We start from the raw sequence: 12,661 nt of genomic DNA, 5'->3' as shown, positions 1-12,661 counted from the left end.
AGTGAAGACAGCTCGCCCCAGAAACAAGCCTAGCGTAGCCAGTGGTCCTCAGAGGCCTGCAGGGAGACAGAAAGGCTACATCGGCATCCCAAGGATGCTTGTAAGGAAGTGTGGGTTTGCGGATCACTTCCTGGTGGGGTTTCTGAGTCAGGAGATCTCTGTCTTCAGGTCCGCATGAGCTCCCAGGTGATTCTGGTCCCCATCCAATGAGCACAGAGGATAATGCTTACACTTGGAAGTGGACTGTGGCTGGACCGTGTGCAGAGGAGAGAAACATCCCACTGATGTTTATTATCTGTTTGGTTTCCTGATGGAGAGCATTAGGGGCTTCGGATGTAGCTAAATGGTAGAGCGCTTGCCTAGAATGTGAGTCCCTAATCAGTCTTCAGTATCCCCCACCCTCAAAATCTGGCAGCTTGAAACAGGCTAGGATGGAATATTAAAGCCATAGAAATTGAAAAATGCTACAAATTAAGATTCTATCTCTACCCCACTGAAAGACTGTGGTGGAATATTAGTTGAAGATGCGTTACATTTGTTTATTCGGTGGAACATTTGTTTAATGATGCAAAGATGTGCTGCATTCTTTTACGCTACATTTGTTTAACTCTGTGAACAGTATGTGTTACTTTGCCTGTCTAAAACACCTGATTGGTCTAATAAAGAGCTGAACAGCCAATAGTGAGGTTGGAGTAGGGATAGGTGGGGCTGGCAGGCAGTGAGAATAAATAGGAGGAGAAATCTGGGAAGAAAAGATCAAGGAACGAGAAAAGGAGAAAGGACACCAGGGGCCAGTCACCCTGCTACACATCAAGCCATGGAGTAAGAAGTAAAGAAAGGCATATAGAATAGAGAAATATAAAAGCCCAGAGGCGAAAGATAGATGGGATAATTTAAGCTAAGAAAAGCTGGCAAGAAACAAGCCAAGCTAAGGCCGGGCATTCATGAGAAGAATAAGTCTCCATGTATTTATTTGGGAGATGGGTGGCACCCCCACCCCCACAAAGGGCCAAAAGAGTAAAACAACCAACTACAAAAGACAGTACACCACTGGGTGCCCCGTGGCTTATTCTCCCACTTTTAATACCCCTGCCATAACCAAACCAACATGGGGTTATAGTTACATAAGAGAGCAGAGGTTCCAAAAGGGTCTCTCTGAGAGAAACCACTGTTCCTTAGAGTAGCTCAGTCCAGAGAGAGAGAGAGAGAGACCTCTCCCTTTCTCTTCAGCCCTTAGCAACCACTTAGTTTGAGCCTGTTTCTGTTCTTAGCCCTGAATCCAGCTGGGAGACTCACATTTTCCCTTGGGTTTATAGACCTTAAATGCACTCTCTGTCCTTCAAAAACACTTCTCTTCCTTCCTTGGGTAAATAAATTCCCTTTCAATGATCCCCCACTTGTCTTAAACAAACAAACAACATCCTGGGAATCCTCAGAAGTGAGCCCTTGGCCTGGAAATATGTGGTGGTAGTTCCACCGTAGACTCTTGGGTAAGGCTGAAATAAAGAGGAAGTGAGAACGGATGATTTAATTGCTCGCACGAACGGATGATTTCATGACAGCAGAGTTGGGGCGGGGCCGTGTTTACTCAGGTCTGATGGATCTGTGACATTAATGAAAGTGTGCTCATAAGGACCAACAGGAGATGAGCCCATTGGGAGAGTGAGAGACACAAGGACAGCTAGAACTCTGGGGGGGGGGGGGTGCAACAAGTCCTTGGTTATTGTGCAGGAAGCTAGGGACCCGAGAAGCCATTCCCAGTGTTAATGTCACTCTGTTTGCCAACGAGCTAGGGTTACAGGGTGGTGTCCTACTAAATGTATGGGAGCTGCTACGACGACTGACGTCACCAGTTCACTTCGTCCCGTAGATAACTCATTCAAGGCCACAGAGGCAATCCTTGACATTAGAAAGGAGGATAATTTCAGAGGAGGGGGGGAAAAAAGGCCATGTTGCAGGGGATTCCCTGAGACAGTCATCCTCAAACTGTTCTCATTCTAGTCCCACCCTCTCCCCGGGGCACACAGTGCATCTTTCCTCCCGTGACACAGAGATCCTCATGGTGCTTCTATCAAAGCGCCTTTGCAAGAGTTACAGTGAGTTCACAGCCAGCCCGCTGGAGAGTGAACAGAGAGTTCTGCGCCTGCGCACTCGGTGCGTGTCAGCCGGCGCTCACACGTCACGCGCCACCGCTTCAGGGGACTGAAGTCATGATCTCTCCCTGTAAGTTTCTTCCCGTTAAGCATGTGAGGCCTTTTCAGGGAGCTCCTGACATCTTACAGACCCGGTGCTGGACACAGTATCTGGAGGGGGAGGGGACCATAAATGTCTTTAAGTGAAGTCTTCACATAGATACGGCCACTTGAAGAAAGATTTATAGTGAAGAGCAGCAAAACTGGGCCTGGAGGTGTCTCAGTAAAGAAAACGTTAGCCAACTCATTTCCTAAATTGACAGTCTTAGGAAAACATGCCGTCTTGTAATTTCTCCTAACATTTCATGGAATTAGAGTCCTACTGGGGGGGTCAGATACTTCTGTTTAGATTTCTGTTTTTCTCTCTTAGTCAACTTGTTAAAATTTATTTTAGAATTCTAAGTTTATATGTACACAAATAGAGACTGAAAACAAAACTCTTGGGTTGATTTGCACGCTGGTTTGAGTAGATATTCTGGCTAGTGCGTCTAAGCAATCTAACGCTAGAGAAGTGCTCCACTACATTTAATCTTCATTGGAAGGCATTCTGCAGCCCTCTCGACCTCTAATAAAATACAGCCGCATGGGGATTTGTTAAAGTCAGGCTTTGGTTTCATCTGGGTTGGGATCAGAGGCTCGGCATTTCTAAGCAGCTAGATGGTGCCAATGAGACCAGTAGAGTTTTGGACCACACACTGAGGGCAGGTTCCCCCGCTGCCTTGGTAAACTCAGTAGAACAAAAACAGTCAAACTGTTAAACCAAGTAAAGTCCTACACGCTGCTGATGGACCCACACAGGGAAATAGTCTGGATCTTTTGTTTTTTTTTTTTTTTTTTTTAAAAAAAATCAACCTGTTTTCTGATGGAGAGAAGGCTCCTAACTAGTGATTCTCTATAAGGGCACCTCATACAAGTCTGTACGTCACGCACACAGTAGATCTTGTGTGTCATCAGAGTTAATAACTGAAGGGGACACATGGGGAAGCCGTTGACGTGTAGACACCGGTGTGGGAAGGATGACATTGACCATAATGCCAAATGGACAATGATAAGGACTGGTTTAGGTAGAAGAATGGGATTGCTGTGTTCTGAGATGTACTGCAGGCTCAGAAAGGGGAAATGAACAGCTAGACATGCATTCTGGGAGAATGTGGACATGGGTGTCTGTGCCCTAATGCGCCCTGGACTATTCAGTGCAGGGACGATGTAGAGAAGAGGAGAGCGATGGGTCTCCCCACCCACCTCCTGGAAACCATCCTAAACCGTCAATCATTTTCATAATTCCCCTCCAGGATACACTAAGAACCATGTGCGTACTTGCTATCTAGTCATGATTTGCAATATGGCTTATGAGAGTAGTTTCATACTTTGGTCCTTTCAGTAGCCCAGAAGGGAAATGAATCTCAGGACATCTTAAGAGGTTGAAGGACTCAATCCGACAAACACAATTTGTGGGTTTGTTTTGTTTTGTTCTGAGAATGTGTTCACGTATTAATAGAGTTTTCATTGAGGTATCATTGTTCTTCTGACTGGTTACAAGGAATCCTTTTTTTTTTTGTTTTACAGTTTCTTCTTCTATACCCTTCTTAGAAAACTCTGGATCTGTGAGTATTTTAGGTCTTAACAAGCTAGAGGGTTTTGTTTTTGTTGTTTTAAAACAGCCTTTTTACACTTGGCAAGCATATGAATCATAGCTTGTCACCAGAGGGGTAGCAGAAATAAAAATAAAAAACGAAAATTGAAGATATTCACTTGGGCTTCAATTCTGCCAATAAACCTTTCCACTTTTTCTGCCAGGCTCATTAAAAATGAGTTCCACCTGTTTTAATTCTTTGTGTATTTTTTTTGTCTTTTTATTTTACAAAAGCCAAACAAATTTTTTTAAAAAAAAAAATAGGAAGAGCCAGAGAGATGGTTTAAAGGGCAAAAACACTTGCCACGTAAGCCTGACAACTTGAATTTGAATTCCTGGAACCCGTAATTAAAACAAAACAAAACAGACCCTAAGAGAGACATACATAGATCTAATCTACATGAGAAGTAGAAAAAGACAAGATCTCCTGAGTAGATTGGGAGCACGGGGACATCAGGAGAGGGTTGAAGGGGAGGAGAGAGGCAAGGAGGGGAGTAGAGAAAAATGTAGAGCTCAATAAAAATCAGTAAAAAAATATTTCAAAACAAAACATACAAAACAGAAAACAGGGTTCAGGAAGGAGCAGAGGCTGGAGAAATAGCTCAGCAATGAAGATCGCTTGGTCCCGCTTGGCGGTGGTGGCGCACGCCTTTAATTCCGGCACTTGGGAAGCAGAGACAGGTGGATCTCTGTGAGTTCGAGGCCAGCCTGGTTTACAGAGTAAGTTCCAGGACAACCAGGGCTACACAAAGAAACCGTGTCACAAACAAACAAATGAAAGGATCGTTTGTTGCCCTAAGAGAAGACTTGAGTTTGGTTCTCGGCACCCATCGTGGGAGGTTCACAACCACCCCTAACTCCAGCTGCGAGGAATCTGACGCCCTCTTCTGGTCTCTGAGGGCACTTGCATTAGTGTGCACATAGCCACACACAGACACGCGCGCACACACACAGAATTGAAAATAAGAAAAGTCTCTGAAACAACGTAGATACAGTGGAGCGCATTTGCAATCCCAGCATTCCTATGGTGAGAAGAGAGGTAGAGATGGGAGCAGGGAATCTATTGGAAGTGTGTGGGCCAACTAGCCGGAAGTCTAGAGCACCACAGCGGAAGCGTTTCTATTGGCATGATAAAGTGTTAAACACGTTATCTTGTGAGTTTATTATATCTTAGTTCCCATTTCAACACTACAAGGAAGACTTTTGCATCTAAGAAACTGGAGACCAAAGAGCTTTTGATAACTGGCATAGGATCAGAAACAGCCAGGAAGCGGCTGTGAACTCGCCTACTCTACACGTGTTTTAAGCCTGTTCAGATGAGAGCTTGAATACAAGCAAGGATCTGGGTAACTTAGTATTCTTAGTGAAGTTCTCTGAGGCCGGTCCAGATCTGGAGTCGGTTGGAAAGGGTGAGCCATGCTGTCCTCCACCCTTCACTGCTTAAGAGATGAAGCTTGCCAAAAGAAACCCAATAAACTGCATGTGGAGATTTCACCAATTCCCTGAAATTCAAAATATGTATTTTTATCCCAGGCTGGACTTGAATTCATGACCCTCCTGCCTCTGCCTCCTCTGCAAACCCTACCGGTGTGTACCACCACAACCGGTTAAAGTATGCATTTTTAAAGAGCATTTTTTTTCCCTTTAAAAGAGGGGGTGGGATGGGGTTCCAGAGCGCTTGTTTCCCATTGTATTGCCTCCGTCAGGTCATTGATTTCAAGCCAGAACCTGGAGTCCTCAGTAAAGATAACAGGCATGATCATGAACTGCCCTTGACAGGGAGTGGTTCTTCTAGCCTAATAACTTCTAGTTGACAGGCTTATAGATCCCATCGTGGCATTTTAAGCTTTGCATGCCACCGGGCAATGCTTTGGCTCTGTACGCATGCGTCACATGTGTGGCGACGCCACGCACAGGAGCAGACCTTTGAAAATTCTATTCGCTTTTCAAGTAAACTTCTGGGAGCTCTGCCAACAGAGAGGCCGAACCGAGCCTGTGGGCACAGTGTTTTAAGAGAGAGCATACAATTATTATGCCCTGAATCAGCCATGATAACAGGGTGGGTACGTTTGAGCCGTGTCAACGGAAGTTCATTCATAATGGCGTGAAAACCCTTGGTTGTTTTCAGGTGTCCAAGGTCATTGTTCAGCTGAACAGTAGCGCATCCGAAGGGTCAGGGACCATTCTCTTTCCTCAGCCTACTGTGGACCCTATACTCACATTTCCCCCTTCTTCACCACGCCTACGGCTTCTCATATTCTCCTCTGGCGCTAAAGAACCTTCTTTATCAGGACAAAAAAGGGAGATTCCCCTTCTCGAACACTGGGCCGTTTTTAACTGAACAGGTTGAAAATCCTTGGCTCCTATTGATAAGAAATTAGCTGATCTCTCCGAGTGTATTGTCTGAGGATTTCATAAACCTGCTCCGGCGGGCCAGCAAAGGGAAGGCTAAGGGAGATGGGTCTGTTTTGCACCGATCATTTTCACGCACGCGCTCACCTTTGCAGGCATCTGGGGCGGAGAAGGGTCGCCTGAGGTCCCGGTAGAAGCCCGGCTTACAGCGCTGGCAGTGCTGACCTTCGGTGTTGTGCTGGCAGTTGGTGCAGACGCCCCCGCTGCGGTTCCCTGACGCCTCCCACACCTGGCTGTCGAAGTGACAGGTGTCGGCGTGCCCGTTGCACTTGCAGGCTGGCGATAAAACAGACGGGAGGGACATAAAAAACACCTGCTGCGGGGTCACTGGTGATCAAGATGTTAAGCTAGGATCGAGTTAAATTTAAATTTTATTTATTTACAGAAGAGGATCTAGCACAATAATAAAAGCAATACAAAAAGGAATATATAAAAAGCTAACTTGCTTTCCCTTGATCGGGATGCCACTTTTATGCTTTTTAAAAAAGATTTATTTATTTATTATGTATACATCATTCCTTCCCTGTATGCTTGCATGCCAGAAGAGGGCGCCAGATCTCATTACAGATGGTTGTGAGCCACCATGTGGGTGCTGGGAATTGAACTCAGGACCTCTGGAAGAGCAGGCAGTGCTCTTAACCTCTGAGCCATCTCTCCAGCCCTATTTTACGCTTCTTATCTGGCTTTTCACTTTTCATTATATATTGGTCTTCTAAAGGGTTCATATATGCATGAAGGTCATCGTGATGATTGGTGTGGATTGTTAGATCACTTGGGAAATTGGCCTCAGCATGCCTGGAAATGTTCTTCAGTGTGTTCATTGGTGTGGGAGGATCCATCATAGCTGTGGACCAGGCCAATCTTTGGGCAGGGAGTTTGGAGAAAAGAGTTGAGCACTCAGCATGCATTCCCCGCTGCCTGTTTTCTGATTTTGGATGCGCTATAATGTGACCACCTGCTTCAAGTCCCTGTGCTTGACTTTCCTGCCATGGTGGACTAAGCTGCCTGTCCCCTTGAACTGCATGCCAGAATAAGCCCCTTACGTGGCTTTTGTCAGAGTAACCAAACACAGCAACAGGGAAAGAAACTAAAACATTTATCAGAATGAAGGAAGATAAGTCCATTCAGGCAAAGACATTCTGGTTACTCTGAGGTTGGCATCTATCTTGGAAAGATATTTGAACAGTCACCAGTTTTCCTCTCTGATGGTGCCCTTTGACCTTGTCCATTCCTGCTACTTTCTCGGGATCAGTGGATCTCTTGCCTCTGGGAAGAAAACCTAAGACTCTTGGCATTATTTGAAAAATACAGGGTGTATTGCAGATACAAACCACAATTCATGCTCGCCCATGAGCCTGGAAAGAAACGCCTGGTGGGCAGTGAACATAGCCTAAGTTTCTCTCTCTTGTGGTACTAAGATCAAGGGTGTTATGTGTGCTAGGTGCTTTGTGTGTATGTGTGTGCACGCATGTGCACACATGCATGTGTGTACACACCACTGCACACATTTGGGCATCAGAGGAAAACGTGCAGGGATCAATTCTCCCCTTCCTCCCCATGGGTTCTAACTGGAACTCAGGTGTTTCTTTCCTTCCACAGTGCGGAGCCTGGGGATTGAACTCGGGTCATCAGGCTTGAGGGCAAGCGCCTTTACAAGTTGAGTCTTATTGCTGGCCCACCTTTTTACATTTTATTTTGAGACAAAGTCTCACTTAGCTGCCCTGGGTGTCCTTGAAGTCACTTTATAGCCCTGGCAGGCTTTGATCTTGGGATTCTCCTGCTTCAGCCTTCCAAGTAACTGAGATCAGGGCCTGAGCCATCAGGACTTGGTTTGAGTTTTCGTCTGTGGAGTAACACGTCTCAGCCGTTGTCCTTTGGTGACTCTGAGGAACTCTGCTGTTGGAACTTCAGTTTATAGAGGAGGCCTCCGTGCTCCTTATGTAATAATTTCTTCACTTCCAAGTGACAGTCTCTGTGTCTATGTGTATTTAGATATACACTGGGTTCCCATGGAAAGGACTAGAATGGCACTCTAGGAATTTAGGAGAGATTCTTTAGATTCTCTTGATAAATGATTTAGAATAAGAATCCAGACATCCCCCTCCACCCCACCCTGGCAGTCAACTGCCTTTGAAAACGCTAGTGCTATTTTTTTCCCCTTGTTTCCTCGACCTGTCATGGTATTTTTCCCAGACTCATATCTTTAAAAGGCATAAAACAATTTGATGTTTATGCTTAGAGGAAATCCTTTATATTTCTTAGAAACAAATCCATTCCGATTCCAGATTTTGTATCGGGAGAGATTTCTCGGAACTTTATTCAAAGGGCAAACAGTTTCAAATCTGGCAATAGGACCGAGTGGACAAGAATGTGCTAACTACTTGGACACTTTGGAGGACCCAAATGCTCTCCCTGAGAACCTGACGTGGTACAAACATGAGTAGATACAAGATTTTAAAATTCTCCTAAAACAGGCTTGGGACTGGAAACATTTCAGTGAGCACATGTGTTTCTCAGAACATCTGGCCACTTGAATGCTAACCCGGATATCATTGGACCACATTCTGCACATTGTAGTCTGGAAAGAGAAAAATGTTTCATCTTCCCATGGCCTATCTTCTCTTCTCCAAATGCAACCCCAAAATCAATCCTAGTAAACAACCCCATTCTTGACTTCCTGGTTTAATTTTGGGTCTAATCCACCAGTGGGGAGGATTAGACCCAAACTAATAGGACCCCCAAAGACATGGGATCAAATCCCCCTTCCTTCATTTCCTAACTCTGGCAAGACATTTAATCTTATTGAGCCTCAGTTTCCCGATTTCTAAAACAGTACTGACACCATCTTTTCTCTGGGGTTGTTTTGTGAGCTGAATTTAGAAGAAGCTGCTTTCGTGTATCGCTCAGTATCACAGCTATGAGAGCCGTGGGACACTGTAACCCTTAGTTGCTCTTGTGTCTACTCGTGTTTGTATCACGTCAAGTTCTCAAGGACAGCTGTTAGGTCCTGCAAGGATCCAAGTGAATAGACAGCACATTCTTGGTCACTCAGTCCTATTGGCTGCGAACTAACTGTTTCCAATGGCTGGAGTCATGCTGGGCAGTGATACGGCTATGTTTGTGTATAGCTTCTGTCGTCCACCACTTTATATTGTGTTTCAGGAGATAACAAGGAATTCACAGATAAGTGTCGTCTACAAAGAAGGCTTTTAAATAGTGGAGGTTGATACTTACTTCTGCACTCGTTAGGGGACCCCGTTCTGCCATCGGCTGCCTCCCAGGGCCGGTCATTGTACAATGGCGCACAGTGCTGACAGTGGCTGCCTGCTGTGTTGTGCTTGCACATGCATTTCCCGTGCACCTACAAACAACGTTAGGGCAGAGCTGTGAGCATGGGCTGCGCCACTAAGGGAGAAATTCTCCCTCCGGTCTCTCCCTGCACCCGTTGCTTTGCTTTAGCGGGGAGACATTGATTCTTTTTTTTTTTTTTTTGTGCGAGGAAAAATACTTTTAATCTGTCTTGTGATTAACTGAAAGAAAGAAAGAAAGAAAGATATTTCTTGACTATAGAATCTATGATGCAATGAGAAATTCTGTGGTATTGGCTAAGTATTTAGTCAGTTTTAATATCCTTAGTTTAAAGAAAAAAATTAACATAAAATAGTGCATCTTTACTGCAAAAATTTAGAATTTTGTAATCTTTTCAAAAATATTAATATAAACATTTGAATGTATATATTTCTAGTGCCTTAAAATGCAATTAAGGACTTTTCTACATAACATGTCAGGAACTTGGTAGAGTATATACCTAGCATGTGCAAGACCCCCCAGGTTCAATTCTCATGCTGCTATCCAAAAAAGGAAAAGGAAATCTGTATGCTTTCTTTAGCATTCTTGTATATCAGACATTCTCTTGTGTGAGTAACAGTTTAATTGAGCAATCTCCTACTTTTTATCACAAAGGCTTAAACTCATGGTATATTCAGTACTACAGTGAATATCCCTGTAGATCAACTTGTATAAACTTGTATAAATTTGTGTAACTCTTTACTTCTCTTAAAAGTATTTCCTAGAAGTAAAATTAATCGAAGAGCCGAAGAAATATTGCTAAGACTTTGAATACACTTTGTCGTAATTACTGGGCTTTTCTTTTGACCCCACAACTGAATTCTGGAGGGTCATCTAAAATACCATGTTTCTCAGAGAAGAATGCTTCTGTAGAATTCTTAAGGAAATATTTTTGGCCCTTATTTCACTGATAACGTTAGAAAATACCTTGGATTATCACGTATCACCTAGTAAGAATTACCATGGGGTCCAGGACCAAAATGCATCTCTGGATACTGATACAGTGACTATAGAGGTGGGACTTTGTAACGCAACTCTGAACGGGCTTCATAAATACAAAGCCACAAGTTTCTCCTGAAAAACAGTTCTTAAAATGATTCAGCATTAAGGTAACAAATCTTGTCAACCAGTCAATGAATACTTATTGATGATCTAGAAGGGACAGTCACGATGGGGCACTGAGTTTGGTACACAAAGTGTCACCTCTCTATTTATTTTTACTAATGTGTGTATGCGAATATGTTCAGGTGCCTTCAGAGGCCGGAAGAGGGTGCTGGAGTACAAGAGCTGAAGTTACAGGCTATTGTGAGCTCCCTGACCTGGGTACTGGGAACTGAACTGGGGTCCTCTGGGAGAGCCCAAGGCACTTTTAACTGCAGGACCGTTACCCGAGCCACAGTACTCCTTTTCTTTAAGAAAGGATGAGGAGTTGGTGGTCGCTGGAGAGATGGCTGAGTGGGTCAGCACACTGGATTCTCTTCCAGAAGTTTGATTCCCAACACCTACGTGGTGGCTCACAACCATCTATAACGTCATTCCCAGAGATCTAACACCTTTTAGATCTAACACCTGGGCAACAGGTACTGCAATGGGGTACACATACAGGCAAAACAACAACAGGAGGAGGATTTGGGTGGTGGGAGAGAGGGTGGTGGTTAGGAGCATATTCTGCTTTTCAAGTGGACCCAACCCAAGTTCTGTTCCCAGCAACCATATCAGGAAGCTCAAAGCTGCCTATAACTCTAGCTCTAGAGGAATCCAACACATCTGGATTTTGCAGGCATCTGCACACACACACACACAGAGAGAGACACACACACACAAGTGTGCATATACACATAATTAAAAATAAATTTTTATAAAGGAAAGGATATAGTACAGTTGGAGCAGAGAGATTCATGTAGGAAAATGCAACACTAAACAGGACAACAAATAAATGCAAAAGAATGAAAAACAGTGTAGGAATTCAAAAGGTTTAGAATTGATTTTAGGCTGAAAGATGTGAAGGGCATTATGAAAGGCGTGGGGTCTGATCTGGCCTTGGCAGACGGACTGTGTTTCTAACAAGCCGAAGAGAAGAAATTTCCCAGGACGTGGAAACCACACAAACCAAGGTGCTAGGGAGCTCTGTGAGCTAGGGTGATCTTTGAGGATGGAGCAGGAATTTTCATCACCCGTGGGAAATGATGAGGATTGCAAAGGGAGGTCCAAGAAACAGGCAGTAAGTGGACCAGAGTGTGCATTAGAGACACAGGCGTGGTCCAGAATGCTCGTGGCATTCATCAAACATCAGCACCAAGAGTTTGGAATTTATCCTGTAGATAATGCAGACACATTAAAGATTTTTAAGGAAAGACATAAGTGGGAAGCGTATCAGGGCTACACTTCATTTTTGCTTTAAGAAAACATATTTCTACCTTCTTCCTTCTTGCCTAATAATACTTTTTCTTTCCTTTCCTCTTTGATTGTTTTTACTCCTGCCCCCAACTTATGTCTCCCAGTAGCCAGCGACACCGCCTGTATTTTTTGATAACATTTGCAATTTTAAAAGGTAATGATATTTATTCCTTGATATTTATTTATTTATCTTTTCTAACTTTTTAGCATCCATTTACCAAGGGTTATAGGAAGATGATATCGAAAGGTGCCGTTAATTTTCTTTACAGGAACTCAGCTGTTGCCAAGAGTCCAGTTTACCAAGTCTAGTCTTGGAATGTCCAAAGCCAATATATAATTTCACCCAACTCATAGGTTATTCTGTCCCACAAATTCTAGGTCTCGGGGGGGGGGGGTCACAGACATTTGGGGGTAACCTCATCAAACATTCATGCGTATCATAGGATAATATTGACAGGTCTGTTCCATCCAGAGCATTCCTTTGCTCCCATCTGCCAGGGACTGAAATGGACCTCCCAGGGTCTGAGGATGCTGGGACAGCAAATTTTTCTGCACATAGAAAAAAAAAAATCAAGGAGCTGTCATTTTGCGAATTACCAAAAATAGCTGTAAATCATTACCCAGACAGTTCGAAATAAGAAATCCTTCCTCAGCAATAGAACTCTTGCCGTTCAAGCTT

General features: G+C 44.0%; 1 protein-coding gene across 1 annotated transcript in view; it reads right to left on the bottom strand.

Moving 5' to 3' along the window:
• Ntn4 (netrin 4) overlaps positions 1-12,661 on the bottom strand; it is a 101,849-nt gene that overhangs the window by 29,421 nt on the left and 59,767 nt on the right. The window contains 2 exon segments of the mRNA XM_042054258.1: positions 6,325-6,513; positions 9,472-9,598. Coding sequence (XP_041910192.1) covers positions 6,325-6,513; positions 9,472-9,598 — 316 coding nt within the window.

Source organism: Arvicola amphibius, chromosome 17 (genome assembly GCF_903992535.2).
Source record: "Arvicola amphibius chromosome 17, mArvAmp1.2, whole genome shotgun sequence".
In the NCBI taxonomy this organism is placed as follows: Eukaryota; Metazoa; Chordata; class Mammalia; order Rodentia; family Cricetidae; genus Arvicola; species Arvicola amphibius.
This window is presented reverse-complemented; position numbering and strand designations above follow the sequence as displayed.